The sequence below is a fragment of the Orcinus orca genome, chromosome 8 (assembly GCF_937001465.1).
Source record: "Orcinus orca chromosome 8, mOrcOrc1.1, whole genome shotgun sequence".
Taxonomy (NCBI): Eukaryota; Metazoa; Chordata; class Mammalia; order Artiodactyla; family Delphinidae; genus Orcinus; species Orcinus orca.
The window spans coordinates 53,137,975-53,158,655 of record NC_064566.1 but is presented as its reverse complement, the minus strand read 5'-3'; the positions used below and the strand labels follow the sequence as shown (position 1 = coordinate 53,158,655).

General features: G+C 54.9%; 1 protein-coding gene across 7 annotated transcripts in view; it reads right to left on the bottom strand.

Annotated features, from left to right (window-relative positions):
- UVRAG (UV radiation resistance associated) overlaps positions 1 to 20,681 on the bottom strand; it is a 373,872-nt gene that overhangs the window by 342,756 nt on the left and 10,435 nt on the right. For 2 of the 7 annotated variants that reach the window (XM_049714244.1, XM_049714243.1), the window contains exons 2-4: positions 16,093 to 16,221; positions 3,419 to 3,623; positions 2,658 to 2,832 (exon numbers count right to left, since the gene is read on the bottom strand). In XM_049714244.1, the coding sequence (XP_049570201.1) occupies positions 2,658 to 2,832; positions 3,419 to 3,623; positions 16,093 to 16,221 (509 nt within the window). Of the gene's footprint in view, positions 1 to 1,639; positions 1,843 to 2,657; positions 2,833 to 3,418; positions 3,624 to 7,700; positions 7,871 to 9,798; positions 9,870 to 10,260; positions 10,369 to 16,092; positions 16,222 to 20,681 lie in introns of those variants that run through there. The other 5 variants (XM_004279809.4, XM_049714245.1, XM_049714249.1 and 2 more) reach the window with 5 other exon arrangements.

The following is a 20,681-nucleotide window of genomic DNA, read 5'->3' as shown; positions in this document are numbered from 1 at the left end:
CGACCCTGCGCTACGTGCCAGCCGCCTGTCAGGAACTGTGCTGAATGTGCTCCATTGCAGGCTGTCCCTTTTACAGGTGAGAAGACTGGGGCCCAGGGGTACGGGAAGGGACCTGCCCAATGCCGCATCGCCACTAAGCAGCAGATAGGATCAAGTCCAGCTGTACCCACAGTACTCAGCTGGGAGCTCCTGTGAGAGGTGTGGGATCAGGTAATGGCTTTGCTTTTGCCCTGCTCTGGGCACATCACTTCACCTCTCTGCGCCTTAGTTTCCTCACCTATCACATGGGGATCCTTCCTTATAGGGCTATGCCACAGCAATGAAAACCCAGAATCCTAACCACTAGGACACCAGGAAACTCCCCAGTTTTCCATTCTTAAGGTGAGGAGTGAACGCCTTCACGCCGTCCACTAGACCCCCGTCCCTCTCCAGCCACCCTGTGCATGGAAATGTCCCCGCTGCCTCACAGACGTCAGACCTGGTATGGGATTTGTGTGTAACAAGAGTCAAGGGTGAGTCTGGATCGTGTGACCTAAAATGCAGGAAGTTGATCTCTCTGGAAAAAGTACAAAGCAAAACATCTGGCCCTGATAAGAACTCAAAGTATCTATGTGAGCTTTGGCCCCTGAAGTCCATGGCTTGCGGCCTCCATGCTCTTATGTGATCTCTAGACTGTGAACCATTAACAGATGCACACAGACACACATACTCCTACAATAGATAATTCTTTGGAATCCTCTAAATTGTCTCATATGAACGCAAAACAACACAGCTGGGGGCGAAGCGCAGCCAGTTTTTTTGCTACGCTTCTCACAGGCTTCTACTCCAGGTATATTGATTTGCATCTGTTCCTCAAAAATCTATACAATCTTGCTGCAGGAACCTCATTTAGGCTATTGTTTCTGACAAAAAGTCTCTTCCTCTCCTCTTTTTCAGGATAATTCCTATTCAGCCAATAGTGTAAGAGTCACAGGGACTTCCCTGGTGGCACAGGGGTTAAGAATCCGCCTGCCGATGCAGGGGACACGGGTTCGAGCCCTGGTCCGGGAAGATCCCACATGCCGTGGAGCAGCTAAGCCCGTGCGCCACTACTACTGAGCTCGTGTGCCACAACTACTGAAGCCCGTGTGCCTAGAGCCCATGCTCCACAACAAGAGAAGCCACGATAATGAGAAGCCCATGCGCCACAACGAAGAGTAGCCCCCACTCGCCACAACTAGAGAAAGCCCGCGCGCAGCAACGAAGACCCAACACAACCAAAAGTAAAACAATAAAATTATAAGAAAAAAAAAGAGTCGCCTCCTCCCTGGGGTCCATTATGACCCTCCAGAGCACCCTGCACGTCCTCCTCACACCCCCTATTGGTCTTTGCTGTAAGGGGGTCTTCCCTGATAGACTTGGGCTCTGAAAACACAGAATTGCTGAGTCCTGTTTTCTCATCTAGCACAGCTTAGCTCGTGGTAATGGAACTATCCCCTATCCCCCTCCCGCAACGATCATTCCCATCAGCACCCAAACAGGTCCACGTCCTCATGGTTCAGGGCATGGACATCAGAGCCAGGGATGGATTTGAATCCTAACTCTGCCACTAAACTAGCTGTGGCACCCTAGTTCAGGGTCTGGAGGAAGGGGGGCTCACCCACGGTGGTGATGGGCTTGGAGTAGGGCACCAGCCCCCAGGTGTCGGAGGAGAAGAGGCCTCGGCCGTGGAAGATGCACGGGGCGAAGCCAATGTACTTCTGGAACTTTTTCTGGACCCATCGGCCCCAGGAGCCCTCCTCAAAGATCACCTGCTTGTACACCTCATTCTCCCCGAAGGAGTAGGTGGGAACCAGGTCGGCTCTGGAAGGGAGAGGCCAGGGTCTGTCATAGCCCAATCACTGGCTTCAGTTCCTCCTGGCGGCCCTAGAGGCCCCAGACGCCAGCCGAACTCCCCTCTGTCAGGGGTGCACAAGAATCACCCGGGGGACCCCAAACCACATGTCCCCTCACTGCCAGACGGGGACAGGCCCTCTGCCCCTGTTAGTGACTGGGGAGCATGTCAGGGCTTTCCAATGTGGCCCTGACCAGGTCACTATAGCCTCACTCGGTTTTCTCAAGTGGAAAATGGGGATGGCATCCCTGCGGGATTTTGCAGGAGAATCAAACGGGACCGTAGAAGTAAATGCGCTTTGTCCAGTGAAATGTGCCGAACAGGTGGCTATCCAGAATGTACCCCTAGAAAAGGTCGGAGAAATCAAGCTGCCTAGCTCCTCTCTGCCTGTCCCCGGGGTTACCCCTCCAAGAAGGCTTCCTTGATATTTTGGGCCACAACACCCTCCCTTCCTGGCCTTTCACTCTCCTAGCTGCATGACACGCTCTGGCCCTGGGGCACAGTGCTGCCTCTGGGCTTGGCTGGCCTCTCAGCCCACCTGCCAGGGCCCAGGAGACCCAGGCTGCATCTTTGCCCACTTGGCCGCCCAGCCTGAGCTTGGGCAACCCTGGCCTGAACCCCTGGGCTCCAACTTCCCCTTCCCCACAGGATAGCTAACCCCCTTCTCTGCCTTCCTGGGGTCTGGGTTCTGCCTTCAGGAGGCAAGGAGCTGCTGCCCTGGGCTGCGCAGAACTGTTGACAGGTGTGCGCATGCGCGTGCACACGTGTTCTGGGAGGCACTCACCCATGGTGCAGGGCCAGTTTCACAAAGCCTTTGCGATTGCGCAGGGTGACTGCGTTCTTGCCGGGCATGGAGCTCAGGGACTCGGCCGCGCCCCCCACCACGATGATGATGGCATTGCCGCTCCCATTCTTTGAAAGCAAGTAGTCTATGGTGTCCCGGTTCACAGGGCAGATGCCTGGGGAGTGGAGGGGGGACACACAGTCAGGGCTGCCCATGGATGCACTCCCTACCCCCTGCACGTGGTCAAATATAGACAGAGCCGTGAACCTGGGTCCCAGACCTAATCCAGCCACTTGGAAGTATGGCCCCACGTAAGCCATTCTTTTTTCTGAGCCTCAGCTTACTTATCTGTAAAGTGGGGACAATGACACAAGGTTGTTTAGGGAATGCATTCATTTGGCAAACGTTCCCTGAGGTCCTAACTGTGTCATGCTGGTGCCAGGTGCTAGGGAATTCGAGTAAGTCAGGCTGGTGGGGATCAAGGTGGATGGATAATGAGAGTCATGGACGATGATTAAGTCGTGCAAAGGGCAGCACAGGGGCTGGGGATGCCTAGAAAAGGGGTCAGAGAAGGCTTTCTAGGGAAGATGTTATCCTAGTTGAACCCTGAAGATTGTATGAACAGCTCTCCCGCTCAGCCCTGACCCACTGTGCCTCAGCAGACCACGTCTCCAACACAGGACCAGGCACCAGGGCACGGTGGGTTGGCTTCCTGGCCAATGGAGTGGCTCAGGCAGGGACACGCAGAGGTGGATTCTCACCTCCAGACATCAGGTACTCCCTCAGCACTGGCATCCGGAAGTTGCCGGCCAGCGTGGCCAGGTAGGGCCTTATGCCAGGGAACTTCTTGCTCACTTCTGTGGCCTCCGTGCTGAAGTTGCAGAAGGCACCCAGGCCCATGATACCGTGGGGGTGGTATCCGAAGATGTAGTTCCTGGTGGTCAGCAGGTTGTGTGTCTTCACCAGCTGCAGGGAAGACCTCAGGTCAGAGGAAGCTGGCCAAGAGAGGAGTACTGGGGCACACCCAGAGGTAGGGGAGGCTCTAGGTGTGCCCTGGCCCCTGGAAGCCTGGGCCTGAAGGACTGGACTGACTCTCTCCTCCGACCTCAGACTCTCATCACTGGGTTCTCAGTGCCGGGTACTTGCAAGTCACCATTTGGACTTCGAGTCCCTGGGAAGGGCGTGGGAAACGTTCTCCCTCATTCCCCTTATTTCTCCAGCCGAACACACCAGGTCCTCTTAATTGCACTCTGCCAGCCTCCTGCATTCCCTCTCTCTGGACCCATCCTCCTCACCACAGCCAGAGTGACTGCTCTAAAACCCCAGTGCAACTCCTGTCACTCTCAGATCAAGAGGGATGTCCAGCTTCCACTGGCATAAAGTCCAAGTCCCTTTCTTTGGCCAGAGAAGGGACAGTGCGGCTGGTCTTAATGGAAACCTCCTTCCAGACAGCCAGACTCAGCTCAGGCTCTGATGCAGGAAGCGGAAGGACGGGCCACAGCCCTTGTGCCAGCCACACTGCGGGCAGGGGAGGTCAGCTGGACAGCTGGAGTCACTCACCTGTGGCGCTATCAACAAAGCTGTCCTGGATGCTCTAAAGGACGATTGCCTTCCCGCCCTGGGACTGGTGGCTTGGACAGTGGGTTGGATGGTGCAAAGTTTCCCTAAACCCTGAGCAGCAAGAGGCACCGACCCAGTATTACAGGAAACATGATGGGGTGGAGGGTGCCGAGAGGGATGGAGAGGATTGGCGTCTTGTTCAGAAAAACATCACTTTCTTTTAGGATTAGAAAACGAATGAATAATCAGAGAATTTTAAAAATATGGGCAAGTAGGGAGAAAATCCAAAGCACCTGTCATACCGCCAACCAGATAAACTGCTCTGACTCTGGTGAGCTTTTTTTCTACTCAAATAGACAAATGTTCTGTTTAAAAAACCACAAAACTGAGGTCATATGGTTGATATGATTTTGAAATAATTACCTCCCAAGCATATCATAGCTATTTTTCCTTATCAAAATCCCTCAGTAACATGTCTTCTCACGGCTATGCTACATGGAATAGAATTGTAATCAAACCCTGGCTGATGGGCCTTTAAAAAGCTTCTAAAATTTCCCTCAGAAATAATGCTTCCATAAATACCTTATTTTTGTCCTCATATCTGCTTGCATTCTTGAGACAAACATCAAGAAAGACAGTTCCCGGGTCAAAGGGTATGACTGTTTTGGTCCGGTGGGCTGCCCCACCTCTGGAGAAGTGGCACTGATGACATTCCCACCTGCAGTGCTTCAAGGTTCCCCCTGCCCCGCGCTGGTGCCAGCTGGAGCAGAGCCCCTGGCCAGTGGCAGAATGTCAAGAGCCTGGGTTTTCTATGACTCCAGATTTGGGAACTCCCTGACTGAGGGAAGAACCTCGCGCTCAGTTTGGGGGGCGTGGGGTGTTGGTGGTTGGCCTCCGGGAAACTGAAATCTGAATCTTCAGGTGATGGAGGCCAGAAGGGGATGGGAGTGAGGGTGGCTGGCACCCCTCCCAGCTCTGTAACTGCCCGTACGTGTGACTGTGAGAAAGACCCCGTGTCGTACCCTGTTGCTTGGGGCATTTGTACTCTTTCTCCCGTTTTGCCTTTGGCGAGCAGATTAAAGCCGCTCAAATCCCCAAGTAATCCTTAGCTGCCCACCACATAAATGGGGAAGAGCAGCAGCTGAATCCACGGCCAGTGAGGTGGGGGAAGCCCAGCTTTACACGCGCTTCGAGAAGTGGCTGTTCTGAGGTTTTGCCGCAGAGAGCACGTCTGCCCTACCGCGTTAGCTCTCGGGAAAGCCAGAAGGAGAAAGCACCCTGTCCCGGTTTCCATGGGCGAGGAAGGCGCTGAGGTGAGAGCGGAGGCAGCCAGTACCGCATTGGAAACTTGCTCCTGAGTTGATGGCTGGGCCTGGGAGCCCCCAGCACAGGATGGGGTGGAAGACCCCTGATCTGGGCCATTCCTTTGATTACAAGGTAGAGACTAAGACCTAGAGAAAGGAGTTGCTGCTTCCCCGGAGGTCACAGCAAATCATCCTCCACCTCTAGACTAGGCCACCCAGCTGTGCTTTTCCCTGGACCTGGGATAGAGATGGGCCACCTGGCGGAACCCCAGCTAGCTCTTTAAATCGTTTCCTCCCTCCCCCAAGCCTCTATCTGGTGGGACATTGGTTAAATGAAGTGCCCTGGGGCACAGTGCAGGTTAATGGCCCTCGGTGCAGCACCCAGAAAAGGACGGGCCTCTGATACGGCTTTGATCTGTCTTCATGCCACACTCCCCTCGCCATGGGTGGACAGAGTGTCCATTCAGGAGGGAGGAGGAAGGACACTGCTGATGAAGGCTCTGTTGACATACCTGCTCTCGTGTCCCCTGACTGTTTACCCATGGCAAAGTCTCAGCCCAAGGGGTTGCCCAGGTCAGGCCTGCTGGCTGACATGAGCCTGGGACACATTCCTGGCAAGTCGCCCCTCCCACCCTGCCTCCCCGGGCAGGTAGGGTGTTCAGATAGCCTTGTCCCAGCCTGGCACCATACAGAGGAGGAAACTCAGAACCAGAGAGGAACGAAGGCTCGCCTAAGCTGACACAGTGGGGCACCACGGCAGGGGAACAAAGGAATGAGAACACAGGTCCTGAAGCAGACACAGCCTTGGTTTCTATACCAGCCCTGCTACTGACTTGCTTTGTGACCTTGGGACAGTCCCTCCTCTCTGGGCCTCAGTAGGTCCATCTGTGAAATGAGGCAGTTGGACAGATAGGTGACTATGAGCTCACAGAGTGTTTCCTAGGTTCTTCTCCAAAGATCCTGCCCATCTCTCGAGGAGAGGTGACCCGGGCACTGCCCACTCCTCTTCCAGGTAGCTGGTGGTCCTGGTGGCTGCTGTTAACACGTGAGCCCCACCTCTGCTGGGAGAATGGATGCTCTCTGGGCCAGCTGAGCTGCCCTGGTGGCAAAGAGCAAAGAGCTTCACCAATAAGGGAGTGGGGAGGGGTGGGTGGGCACAGTTAGAAATCATTACCCAACCATTGGCAAGAGGCTGGGAAAAGGGGGTGGGACAGGAGGGTCATACACGACTCCACAGAGCATCAGCCCTGACATCAGGTCACTAAGGCCAAACCCTCTACGCACAGAAGAGGAGCCTGAGGCCCCAAGGGGCAGGGGCTTGGCCAAGGTCAACCAGCAGCAAGCACAGAGCCCAGGCTGAGGCATAGATGCCTCAGGCCCAGCTTGGCTTTGGTCCTGGTGCCTAGGGGCCCTCCCAGGGCCAGCTCACATGTGTCACGTGGCGCCAACTCCCAGCTGTCTTCTTGGAACAGAGGTGAGATAAGGGACACGGGGTTTTGTTTTGGTTCTTCGGGAAGGGCAGAGATCAGTGGGGAAGGGTACCTGTCTGTCCCAGCACTGACCAGCGGTCATCAGGTCATCCTGTTCTGGATTGGGGGAGCTACTGGCCTTGAAGAGGCTTCCTGAGGGGCAGGCCACTCTGGGGCCTGGCCCCCAAGGTAAGGGCCCTAGCAGAGAGAAAGAGCATATAATCCCTCACCTCCAACCATAATTTACCACTTTTTAGCATATGAGCAGCTCCATTTCACAGATGAGGGTAATGAGGCTCAGTGAGCTTGAGAAAGCATGCCCACGGTCCCATGGGCAGAAAGTGACAGAATCTAGCAAGATCCATTAGAGGGTGAGCCCAGCCAAGGGCAGGGACCAGGGCTGATTCTTCTGTGTCCCCATGCCCTGCAGGGGCCCAGCAATACACGGGGAGCAACAGTGCTGGCCAGCGAATAGAGCGACAGGCCAGGACCTCAACCCAGGTCTCCAACAGCAAAGCAGAGGGAGGAAGACCCACGGGGTGGGGCTCAGTCCAGTGGGGAAGTCTGGGATTGGCTCTTTCGCAGAGAAACAGGCAGTAGGGATCCAGTGGGAAAGAACCTGGGGCCTGGATTCTAGTACTGGCCTTGGCGTGGAGTCACTGTGCAATTGGGACCAGTCCTTGCCCCTCTTTGGGACTCAGTTTCCTCACCTCCAAAATGAGAGGGTTGGGTCCTATGATGCAACATCCTCCCAGCAACAACAGCCTTGGATTCCTTGCAGCCAGAGAGATGGGGTCAGGGAAAGGGAGGAGCAGGAATTCTGACCCCAAAGGTCCTGGGAAAACTGGGCTCAGGCTGGAATGGGCAGAGGGAGCTGGTCCTGTGAGTGCAGTGGAGAAATGTAGGGTTACCTGGCCACCTCCCCCAGGCAGCACGCCAGGATGTCTCAGTTGCTGACTCACAACAGCAAACATACACCACCCCGTGTCATGCACACTTCCGCATGCACACACGCTGCCTCCACTTTCAAACCCCACCGATTTCTGCTGGGTTACCTCAGCAGCTAGGGTGTGCCGGGGCTGGGGTGCTGAGTGAGCTGGATAGGCATGTCTTTCCCCTGCAGGGAAAACCTTCAGGATTCTGCCAGAGTTACCCACAATCCACCAGCATCACCAACATGCACCAGGGCCCAGATGCCTCTGCCCTGCCAACCTAGCTTGCAGACCACCAGCAGGGGGTCTGATAGAATGTTAACTGAAAGCCAGACCAAGCCACTTTTTATCTTGTCAGGACCTTGAGTTTGGCCCCAGAGAAGGCAGGTGCTCAGAAGACCAGTGTGGGGGACCCAGAGCAGCCAGTGGTGCAGGAGGAAGGAAACCCAGAGATCAACTTGGTCTAAACCAGCTTCATATGGGGAGACTGCACCCTGGCTTCACCCAGGGTCTGACTGCCCTGCTTTTCCTGCCTCCGTCCTCTAAGCCTGAGGGAAGCCTGAGGATTCGTCCAAGCTTATTTCCTACAGCTCTGCTGCATAGGGATGCAGCACGCTGTGGTGGGAAGAACCCAGACTTTGAGGCAAGACAGCAACTGGAATCTTGGCTCAACCCCCTATCAGGCTCATTCTGCTGTGCTACTCTCTGACCTTCAGTTTCCTCTTCTGTAAAAATGGGATAAAATTAATACCCGCCTTACAGGGTACTGTGAGGGTTAAAGGACAGACTCCTTGGGGGAAAGTGCTGGCTCCTAGAAGCCTCCCAATAAATGGAGATCCTCCCTCTCCACTCCACCTACTCACCATCTGCCACATCCCAGGCTTCTTCTCAAACTCAGGTGCTCTCATTGTCTTCCCTGCCCCTTCAGTGCTACTAGCTTCAGGATGGAGTTCCAGCAGCAGTGCCTCCAGAAGCCTTCCCCAGGCACTTCTGCAATTAGGCTCTCACTCTCCATTCAGTGCCCACCAAATTTTCTGGGCCCTAATTCCCATGGCCAGGACCCCCAGTGACCTACCCATGACTGACTGAGGGAAGTGATATTTCTGTAAGAGCTTCAGAAGGAAAGAAAGCCCCTCACACCTTTTGCTATCCTTGGTTCAGCCCAGATGAACCTGGACTACCTTAGTAGTATTGCTCCTGATAAATCACTTCCTTTTGTTTTTTTGTTTTTTTTGGTTGCGCCTTGTGGCTTGTGGGATCTTAGTTCCTGACCAGGGATTGAACCCAGGCCACAGCAGTGAAAGTGCTGAGTCCTAACCACTGGACCACCAGGGAATTCCCAATCACTTCCATTTTAAGTTATGACTTTAATATTCACTGAAAGGCAGACAAGCAATGGCCATAATATCTGCTATTATACCTGCTCCTTACATCACCCAGGATCTCAGTATCTGAAACACCTTTTAGATCCAAATGCTAGAACAACTCTTGTTTCCCCAAGGAATAAACAAACGTCTTCCTTTCCCAAAATGAGGACCAATAACTATCATGTTTCCCCTTTTGCCTTGGCTGCCAGGAAGCTCAGAGGTGACCATGAAGCTCAACCACTGCAACTCTGTTGACCCTTATGGGTGAAATACTTGTATATTTTCCCCGAAGTCCTGATTTTTCTTTTTACCTGGTATAGCATTATACGTATCCTAAATTGCCTCAAATCCTGCATAAAGTGGGGTAGAGTATCAACAGATGCTCATAGTGGGAGATGTCACACGGTAAAACCCAGCACATGCGGTCACTGTGCAGGGGTGGGTTAAGGCTTGAAGTCAGATTTCCCATCCATTCCCACCCTCCCAAGATAACACCCACAAGTCTTTACCTGGATGGGAAAGTAGTCTCGAAAGTAGCGCCACACAGCCCAGTTTCGGACCCACTGTGACCTCCTGCCACCTTCCAGGGAACAAAATACAGCGTTGGGAAGGAGTAGGAGTGGGAGAGAGTGATGTTCAGGCAGAGCCACTGTGAACCCCTGAGCTAGGTGACCAGCGCCCTATGCAGCATCCTCCTCCCTCCCCCTGGGCCCCTTTCCAAGTTCATTCCCTCATGTTTTGCAAACCCTGGACTGAGTGTGAGCTCCGTGAGGACCACTATGTGACCTTAGAGCCACTATTAACCTCCCCCCTCCCCCCCATCCAGAACCACAGCCTGGCTTAGCCCAATGCTATTCACATAGTAGGTGCTAAGTAAAAAAGGGGTAGCACCCATGATGAGGAACTTCAGCTTGTGCAGGAGGGAGTGTCCTGAGGGCGAGGGGGTCGGGCAGGGCGACTTGTGCTCATACCTTTCTTGGGAGTGTTCCAGTCAAACACCAGCCAGGTGAAGTAGAGCACAGCAATGAGCCAGCAATCGGTGCAGAACGTGTACATGAGGATGACGCTGCAGGTCACTCCTGGGGGGAGGCAGAAGGCTCCCGGTCAGGCCTGTCCTCCCTGGGTGGGCTTCAGTCCCCTCTGGGCACGGGGTCACCAAGTGACTGTTTACCATGGCACTAAGCTAGGCACAGCTGGGGCCCTGGGCAGAGGGGGCCCACAGCCATGGCGGGGGGCCGGGTGGGGGTGCAGGGGAGGAGCCGGCTCACGGGGACACGAGCCTCATCTCCTAGGCTCTGATGGGCTGTCCCGGCATCGAGGGGCACGTGGGCTCCATGTTGTCTGGGCAGCAGTGCCAGAGGCGGTGGATCTCTTGTGAAGCTGTCCTTAGAGCTGTTCTTTCTGCCCCTCCTGGCATGTTCTCCCCACCCGAGTGTCCAGCATAGTGACTGTGGACGAGGGGAGGGAACTGCCAAGTGCCTCTATGTCTCAGGACTTGGGATGAGTCACTGTCTCAAGTGTGGGGCAGCGTGACTTTTACCCCATTTTAGAGATGAGAACACTGAGGCTCCAGGGGGAGGTAACTCACCCAAGGTCACCCAGCAGGAATGAGGCAGAGCCAGGATTCAAACTCAAGTCTGACTATTAAGTCCAAAATCTGCACCAGGCTTTAGAGATTCACTAAAAATTAGAAGCCCCAGACTGCCACTGGAGGGACCTGGGAGAGTGGGATTCCTGCCCCAGGAGGAGGGCTGGCCCCCTTCCAGTATAACCAAGCACCAGGCAGTCCTAGGCCAAAGCCCAGAGCCCATCAGTCCCTCTCTCAAAACCCCCAGCAGGACACTTGAAGACTCCCTGGGACCAGCTTCCAGTGGTCCCTTTATTCTGGGCCTGCCGGCCATAAGGTTGAATAACCTGGCACAGAAAGCCCTCATCAGAGCTTCTATCCTTCCAATTTTTACCGAGCCTTCAAGGCTAAGCTCAGACCTCACCTCAGGAACTGTTCTCCGGTATCATACTGTCCTCCCACACGGACCTCTCACCTCTGAATTCTCCACACTAGCTGGGTCACATCTTCTTTGCCCCCTGTCACTTAGCACAGGACCAGGGACAACAGGTACTCATGCTTGGGAGAAGCATGGCCTCCGTCCAGCATCCCCTCCACTGCCTAGGAAGGGAAGCCAACCCTGGTTGTAGGCATACCCTCTGGTGGGCGCTGCACTAGTCACGGGTGCTCTAGGGCTGCCTGGCTTTGCATTTCATGCTCTCTTCTTCCCGCCGTGCTCAGCCTCCTCTGGTTTCCCGAGGGAGAGGGGAGGGCCGGACACAGACACTCCATGAGGCTAAGGGCAGGAAAATGGTGGTCCCTTGTCATCCACAACGCGGTCCTGTTCTAAGCCTCTGAGCTAGCCTCTCCCCAAGGGAGCTAAAAGTGGTACAACTATCTTGGGAGAGGCGGTGAACATAGAGTGGCCAGGTGTCCAGTTTTTCAGGACCAGCTCAGGAGTGTGATGTCACAGACAGGGAAGGTGAGTCTCCAGGGAAGCATTTGCAGCCTGTAAAACCCTGTTAAAGGCAAACTGTGAAGTACTGGAGGCAGCTTGGTGAATGGCTGTGACTAAGTTAAGACCACTTACAAAGTCACTCACATTGTTGAGCAGTTTGCCTCTGGTCCCCATTCTTAGGCCTAGAAGAGGGGTCACAAGCCCCCTAGACTCCACAGGTATCCAAGCGCCTTCAGCGGCTAGATGGGTGCTCCGGGTGGGCCTGGGCAGGGCCATGAGGTTCAGGCTAGGGTCTGAGCAGCCGGGAAACCCAGCTGCCATCAAACACCTAACTCTGGCTGAGGGGTAGCGGGATCAGAGGGGGCAGAGCCCCAGGCTGCCCTGCCGAGTTGTCTGGGCTCTCTGGGAAGGTGGGAGTCCCTACCCACTGTCCTCACTGTGGTGCTAAGGCAGCCTGGGAGGAGGAAAGAGAACAGACGGAGAGTCCAGAGACTGCATTCTAGTTCTGGACTTTCTCAGCTGGGCGGCCCCGCTCCCTCTCACCCCTGTGTGTTCACAGCCCCTATCATCTGTCTCATCGTTATCTGCGTCCCCCATTAGACTCCTTCCAGCAGACGGCCCTTCAGCCCCTGAGCTCCTTGGGAGCTGGAACCAGGTTAGATGAACTTCTCCAGCCCTAGCAACCAACACAGGAAAGGTTTATTGAGCAAAAATGAATGACACCCACCAAACAACCTGCCTTTCTCAGAGTCTAATCCCAGTACTATGAACAGGGGGCTCCCTGATCTATCCCTGTAGATCACGCGGCTGCAGCAGGAACCAACCCCCCTGGGGCCAGGAGATGCAAACAACTTCTGGCTCCACATGCGGAAGGTTCAGGACCCACCTTTACAATCACCCCCCCACACACATCATGGTCAAGCTGATGATTCAAAACTCTGCTCCCCAAGGCCCGTTAGCGGGCAGCCTATGGCTGCTCACTGCAGGGACGCAACAGTGGAGCCCAGGAAGAGCACGGACACGCTCTTCCATGAAGCGGGGGCCCTGCCGCTCACTGGCCACGGCCCATCCCTGAGCCTCGATATCCAACAGGGTATTGGGAGGACGACATGAGATAGTGTGTGAAGAGGACTTAACACAAAGATAAGTGTCCAACCTGGAGATCCATGGACTTGGATAGGGAAAAAAACCAACATCTTAATTTTCACCCATCTCTTATAGAAATTTAATGTTTCCTTCATTTATGTACCAGACCACGGTAGTCTTAGCAGCAGCCCCTGTAGGCAGTGACGCCAATAGAAACCAAAAGTGTTTCCGTATCACATTTATGGCAGTTGGGGATATCTTGAAAAATCATTTATTCTCATCACTAAAGAATTATAGTGGGGGCTTCCCTGGTGGTGCAGTGGTTGGGAATCTGCCTGCCAATGCAGGGGACATGGGTTCGAGCCCTGGTCTGGGAAGATCCCACATGCCGCGGAACAACTAAGCCCGTGAGCCACAACTACTGAGCCTGCGCGTCTGGAGCCTGTGCTCCGCAACGGGAGAGGCCGCGACAGTGAGAGGCCCGCCCACACACCGCGAGGAAGAGTGGCCCCCACTTGCCACAACTAGAGAAAGCCCTCGCACAGAAACAAAGACCCAACACAGCCATAAATAAATAAATAAATAAATAAATAAATTTGTTTTTTAAAAAAAAAGAATTATAGTGGGATTTCCCTGGTGGCATAGTGGTTAAGAATCCACCTGCCATTGCAGGGGACACAGGTTCGGTCCCTGGTCCAGGAAGATCCCACATGCCGCGGAGCAACTAAGCCCGTGCGCCACAACTACTGAGCCTGCGCTCTAGAGCCCGTGAGCACAACTACTCAGCCCGTGTGCTGCAACTACTGATGCCCGCGTGCCTAGAGCCCGTGCTCCGCAACAAAGACAAGCCACGGCCATGAGAAGCCCGTGCACCGCAATGAAGAGTAGCCCCCGCTCGCCGCAACTGGAGAAAGCCTGCGTGCAGCAACAAAGACCCAACACAGCTAAAAAAAAGAAAAAGAATTATAGTAATGATTATGCCTGCTGCTAGATCTTTTTAACGTAATAACAAAAAAGAATGTGTCACTATGTGGAATTCGATGTCTTAATGTGTACGTATTTACATTTTAATACCATTGATTTCCTTTGAAATCCAGTGTACTTTGTAGTACACATTTTAAAACTCTGAATGAGGTTTATAGTCTTTACCAGAATACCAGAGGGATCCGTGGCACAAAAATGGAGGAGAGTCACTTTGTTCGAGAGGGAGGCCCGTGGGGCCACAGCAGCCTTTGCAACTCCAGGCGAGCGCCTGCCAGTAGATTTGGGCGGCAGCGGGAGCGAGTGGCCAGGACTGCTCAGGACAATAATTAGCAGCAGCTCAGCACACCTGCCCATCCAAGCAGGCTTGGCTCCCACCTACGCAAGGGCTCGGGAAGATGCCGGGCTGGTGTCTGGGCTGTGGTTAGGCTCGATTTATTATTAACCTACAGCTTGGGGCCAGTCCCTGCCACATGCTGCACGGGTTGGGGTTCTACCAGCTGCTCAGCGCCCCACCAGCCAAGCCCCGACTCACTAAGACAGTGGGATAGTGGTGGCTTCTGGGTGCAGATGGGGACTAAGGGAGCTGGTCCAGCAGACTAGGGAGGGGCTTGGAGGCTGGAGTCCATGGGGTCTTGTTCTGGCCCCATGACTTCCTTCTCATGTGATTCTGGGCTAGGCTCTTCCCTCACTGGATCCCTGCTTCTTATCTGAAAATGGAGGGGTTACACGGTGCTCTCTACTCCCGGGATTCTAAAAATTGGCCAAGCAGGCCAAGTTGGAGGTTTGAGCCCTCAGGGAGCCAGTTTAATTTGCTCTGTTCCCTAGACCACTGTTTCTTTATCTTGTTGAGGCCCATATGCCTCTGCACAAATCTGAGGACAGACATTTTCTTCACCCCAGAAAAATGTGAACATACTTTCACATATAATTTTGCGCCTAATTTTAGGGGTTCACGGAACCCCCTAAAGCCCGCTCTTGGGCCTCAAGGTGAAGACTGGCTATTTCAGACCAGGTCCACTAATTCCGGACTCCCTGGTGAGTGCTCTGGGCTTCCGCTTAATCCTTAACTCTGCCTCTGAATGAGCTTCACCATCTCGGAGAGTCATGGAACCTCTGTGAGTCCCTATTTCCTCACCTGTGAAGTGGGAAGTCAAGGAAAGACAGACACATCAAGTGCCCGGTCCACTGAGGGGGCTCTATAGAGAGCAAGCCCCGTCCCATCCCTCTGCTCTGCCGAGGGAGGGAGGGGCAGCTGCTGCCCTGGAAATGTGGTCTCAGAGGCCCCCACGCCTACTGGGAGCACGCGGCTCAGCACTGACACGGTAATTTCTGATGATCCCCGTTGGCCTGAACGATCCTGAAGAGTGGGCTGTCCCGAGGGACTCACTCTGCCCTGAGGTGCTGGGGAAGTCGCTTATTATGCTGAGGACACGGGGCCTGGGGAAGAGGAGAGGCTGCTGGGAGAGCAGGGCCTGGCCCAGGCCGGGGGCCCTTTCCTCCTCCTAGACAACCTGTGGTACCCTGACCCCGGTCTGGATGGCAACCCAGGGGACGGGGGCACCAACCTGGACCTGCCGGAGACGCAACCAAAGCACTGAAGTGGGAGGTGTTGAGAGAGACAAGGAGAAGCCTTGAATGGGCTGCAGGAAGCAGCTGGGGACCGTGCTCAGCAGAGGGTGGATGAGGCCTGGGCGGGGGCTCTGAGGGCGCTTCCCGAGAGCAGCTCCCTACACTGGGGGCCCACCGCGCCCTGGCCCTGTGCGACATGGGAGACAGCGTTTTCCTCACGTTCAAAATGAGGAAACTGACTTTCAGGGAGTTCAAGGAACCTGTGTAAAGTCATAGAGCTTGTTTGTGGTGGAGTCAGGACTCAATCCCAGGACCACACCACCCGAAGGCAAAGCAACATACCTGTGGGAAAATGTCTGCTGGGAGGCAGGGCAGCATGTGGGAACAGCCCACGCTTTGGGGGTCCTATAGACCTGGACCCAAATCTGTGTGACTTTGGACAAGTTACTTACCCTGAGACTTGCGCTTTCTATCTATAAAATGGGAAGCATACCACCACCTCCCAGTGAATCTTGGTGAGTCCTCACACGTGCCTGGGGTAGAGCACTTGATCGGGGACCCAAAAGGTGGGAGGTGGGAGGATGCTTTTACCCCTCACCTCTCCAACATCTGCTGGGGAGGTGGCCCCTGCCTGCCCTCACCCTCTAAGCCCCGGCTTACCCAGCATGAGGAAAGACAGGACCCACTGGAGTACCGAGATGACCTGTAGCTGCTTTTCCACCTTGGACCTATTGAGACAAGTGATGGAGAAGAGGTCCTGGAGGGCGGAGAGGATGCTGGAGCCAGTGCCTGCGACAGAAGAGAGATGTCAGCCTGTCCACCCTTCCCTCCAGCCTCAGAGTCCCCATCATCAAGCCATCTCCCACAGACACCTTCCTAGACATGAGAGGCGCACAGGCCAACACATCAGACAGATCTGGACTCACATCTCAGCCCTGCCACACAACAGTTTTGTATTGATAATTCTGGGCTGTTCACATGCTTTGCTTCCCTGTGCCCCAGTTTCTATGTATACCCAATGGGAATGATGTCCCCCCTCAAAGGGTCATTTTGGAGAACAAACAGGGTATCCAAAGAGGCTAGGGGGAGGCTTGCCATAGTTGCCAGTTTTCTTCCCTCCCCTTCACCCCAATCAAACTCCTGTCTTTATCCTTTATCTGGATCTAGTACAAATATTTAATCTTTGCTCTCTGTGTCTGTGAGGCCAAGGACAGAGGGCCAACATCCAACCTGCAATGTTTTTTTCCTCCAAGTGTACTTTGCGCACCCCCAATCCTTGACCCACGCCCCACCCCTGTATCTCCAGGACTAATACCCTTTCCCAGTGAGCTGAGCCCTCCTGCCCCACCGCCAACGCCACTGATACCACCTGCAGAGGGATTCACACTTTGAGCTTCATCTCAGTGCCCAAAGCTTGGGGCCCAGAGAGGAACCAGCCAGGAACCCCTGCTTCCAGTGGCCAGTGAGCTTCGGAACACTGAGGGCTGCAATTCTGTTTGCTACCAAGCAAGTGCAAGCCTATAAATTAGGACAAGATGTGCCCAGTTAATTGGCTCTGTGGCCGTGGCCCCAAGATGACACCCTGGACTCCAGCGGCTGATGGGCAGAGGGACCGGAAAGCCTGGTGATTGCAGGAGAGGCAGCGCTGGGGAAGAGCATGGACGAGGCTCCTGACATAGCCCATTCCTTCTGGCAGCTGGGCCAAAGGAGTGCCCCCCTTCAAAACTCCACATGTGCTGAGCCCCAACTGCACGCCCTTTGCTCAGCACATCTTCACCGAGTGCCTACCTACCGTGTGCCGGTCAAACACTCCTTCACACGACCCACTCTGCCAGGCCCCCCGCTGAGTCACAATCTTGTCCTTGAGGGTCTCGTGACCTTTCTCCCTGGCCTACTGTGGAAGTGGGAGGGCGAACGGTATAAGGGCTTACACTCAAGCCCTTGTGTTTCTTCAAAATCTGTATTTCAACAAGGTTACGGCAGAGATTAGAAAGGGACACAACCCTCATCTGCCGAAAGTTAACAATTACTTTGACTTTCGGGAGGCATGTAAATAACGCCAGGCCTCAAGGCAGACACGTCAGTCCTGTCCCCTTCACCTGGTCTAGTGGAGCAGAAGGAGGGGGCTTGGCACGGCAGAAGCGTCGGATCCCAGCGCCAACCGTGGCTCCACTCGCTATGCGACTTCAGGCAAGACCTCGAGGGCGCACAGCCACATCCCCAGGGCATGGCACATACTGGGTGCCCAGCAGCATCTACCGTTCCACAGGACACCTGGGGCGGAGGTGGAAGTATGTGAACTCACCCAAGCAGATGATAGGCTGAGCTACACAGGCATGCCAGGGGTTTAGCGCATAACTGCTCCTTCGCCCTCTACGTAAATATGCTACCATCACAGCCGTTTCTACCTTCACACTTTTCCAACACCCCATCCTGGAGCCCGAGGGCCCTCTGGGGTCATCTGGTACAGCCCAACTGAACATATGGGGACGCTGAGGACAGGAGCAGTGACTTGTCTAGGGTTACCTAGCCAGGGCCAGAACCCAGGATCCCTGCCCCCTGCTCAGGGTACAGCAGGTCCAAGGGTGGCCTGTGCTCAGAAGTGGGGAGAGTGTACTGGGGGAGTACAGGCGGGAGGGAAGTAAGGTCAGGCATAGGCCTGAACCCCAATCCAAGGGCCGGCCTGCCAAGTCATTCCCTCGCCACTGGGAATGTGTGGGATGAAGGGAAGCAGGGGCCATGGGAGACGAGTCCCTGCCCTGGGTCTGGGGCAGGCTGGGTGCCTTGGCTGCAGAGAGGATAGAATGTTCTCCAGCACCTTCCTACTCAGAGTGGTCTCGGAGCTGTTTAGAAACGCAGGGCCCCAGCCTGGATCTACTGAACCAAAATCTGCATTTTAACAGGACACTCAGTCCAAAGTCTTAGGTAGGGTAAGCTTGGGGTGGGGGAAGGATGCAGGGAGGAGCTGGGGGCCTCCACCTTCTACTGGGCAGGGGAAAAAAGGTGATGGAAGGAAAGGCATCAGACGTTGTCTCATCTGACCACTTCCTACTGCAAACAGGACCCCAAAGAGTGCTTGAGGAATGTCTAAGGAGTGCTCAGAGAAAGGGCTGTCTAGCCCCTGCCTTTGGGTCAGGACCAACGAGCTGGTCGCACTCACTACATGGAGCTCTCCTGCTTTGGAGGTGGGGTACACAGAGTAAGTCCACATTGGTGACACATCCCCCATTGAAACAACTGGAAAATTCTTCCTTGTTTCCTAATCCAAGTCCATCTGCTATTACAGGTCTCTCACAATTAGCTAAAGTCAGGGTGCAGGAAATGTAGACTGTCTTATTCAACCGTCACCCTATTATCCACACAGAAGAAGAAGGCCTGAAGGGCTCCCACAAGCCCCAGGGCAGCTTGGCCAGAGCTAGGCTTTTCCCACACTCCCCAGTCTGTCCTCCCTGCCTCGGCCCAACTACCGCCCATAGCCCGCGCTGCAACTAACTAGGAAATGCAAAGTCCACTGAGGAGTGGCAGGTGTTCCTGTGGGCGGCACAGTGAGGGGGCTGCCTGGAGTGGGAGGCCGGGAGGGTGCTGCCACTCTGTGCCCCTCAGGCCTGGGCCCACTCGGCTGCCTCCTGGCCAGACCATCCCGACCTGGCTGACCACAGAGCCCAGCCCTGGGAGCTGGCCTGCCCAGGATGCTGAACCACAGGCCCAGTGGAAGCCCCCTGTGGATCTAAGAAATATCCAGTCATTGCTCCCCTGCCTAGAAAGCCGCTCCTTGCCTTGCCCACCTGATGACCCCCAACAATGAGATAAGGCAGCTCGTCCTTCAAAACCCAAACAGGAGAGCCTTTGGAGAGAGGTCACCTTTCCTTCTCTGGCATTATCAGCTCTAAGGCCCATGCAAGCGTGGAACCCTCTAGGGCCATCTCACCAGCCCCCACCCATCTTGGAGAGAAACTGTCAGTACATGAAGTTGGGAGAGGCCAGCAGAACAGAGAAATAAGAGAGGACTGGAGTCCTCCTTCCAGGTTCCCACAGCCCCTCACCTGGTACCGACTGCTGATTACAAGTCCGCTCTCCCATCACACTGGGAGCTGCCCAAGGGCCTGGGTCTGATCCATGGCTTGGTTCCCAGTGGCCTCTGCCCAGAGTCAACACTCAGCAAGGTTTGCTGAGCAAAAGGACGAGCAGGTCTCTGCTCTGGCTGATCCTCAGGCCCCCCTCCCCAACCCCTGGCTCTCTCTCTGTAGGGCTGGGTGGCAGGTAGGCGGCCCGCACGGCCCATGCAGCTTCAGGGCCTCCAATGCACTTCCATAGGCACTCTGGTTCCTCACCAGTCCTGTGAGTTTGGCATCATCACTGCCATTTTGATGGTGATAAAGGCTCAGGGAAGTGACACAGCCAAGGTCACTTGGCCAGAGGGTGGCAAAGTTGGACTCAATTCAGGCCTAACTTCTAGGCCTGCGTTCTGTCCCTGTGCTGCAGGTCTCCCCACGTTCCTTCTCTCTTCTCCCCAAAAGAAAGTGGGGGAACGCTGGGAGGCGACAGGAGAAAATGCATGACCTATTTTCCTCTAGAGGAGCAGGCATCTTGTGCAGTAAGTTAAATGGTAGCAGGCCTTGGGGTTCCAGTCCCAGTTGTACCACCAACTCCTGTGTCACCTTGGCCAAGTCACTTCACCTCTCTGGGCTTTGGTTTCCCCATATATAAAATGGTGGTGGGGAGGATGAATTTTATGATCTCTCTGACTGCTTGGATTCTGGTGTCCACCCTCCTGAGGATACCACCTAGAGGCTCACCACCCTGCAATAGCCCTGGTACAGCTGCTCGGCAGATGGGAAGTGGGGCTTCAGCTGGGCACCCCCAGGTCATTGCCAGACCTCACCACTCAGCTGTCAGCATCTCCTCTGCCCCAGTTTTGGCTGGGAGAGGTCCTGCAGAAGCTGGTAAGAGATGCCAGTGCTACAATCAGATGTCACCACTGCCACTACCTTCATACCCAGCCTGACTGTCCTCAAGTCCTGGGTGTGACCAGCAGGGAGCCACAGCCTGGCCAAGTCTCAGCTCCAATCTGCTCTCTCGTCACCCCTCCCCCAGCCTCCGCCAGCACACTGCACTCTCTGCGCACCCTCTCAGCGCCGGTCCCACTGCAGCCAGTGTCTATTTCCTTGGTCATCCTCCTTGGCCAGCGTCTCCTGGGTTCCAGGGCTGGTACCTGATTCATCCATGTGCCCAGAGCTCAGCCAGGCTGG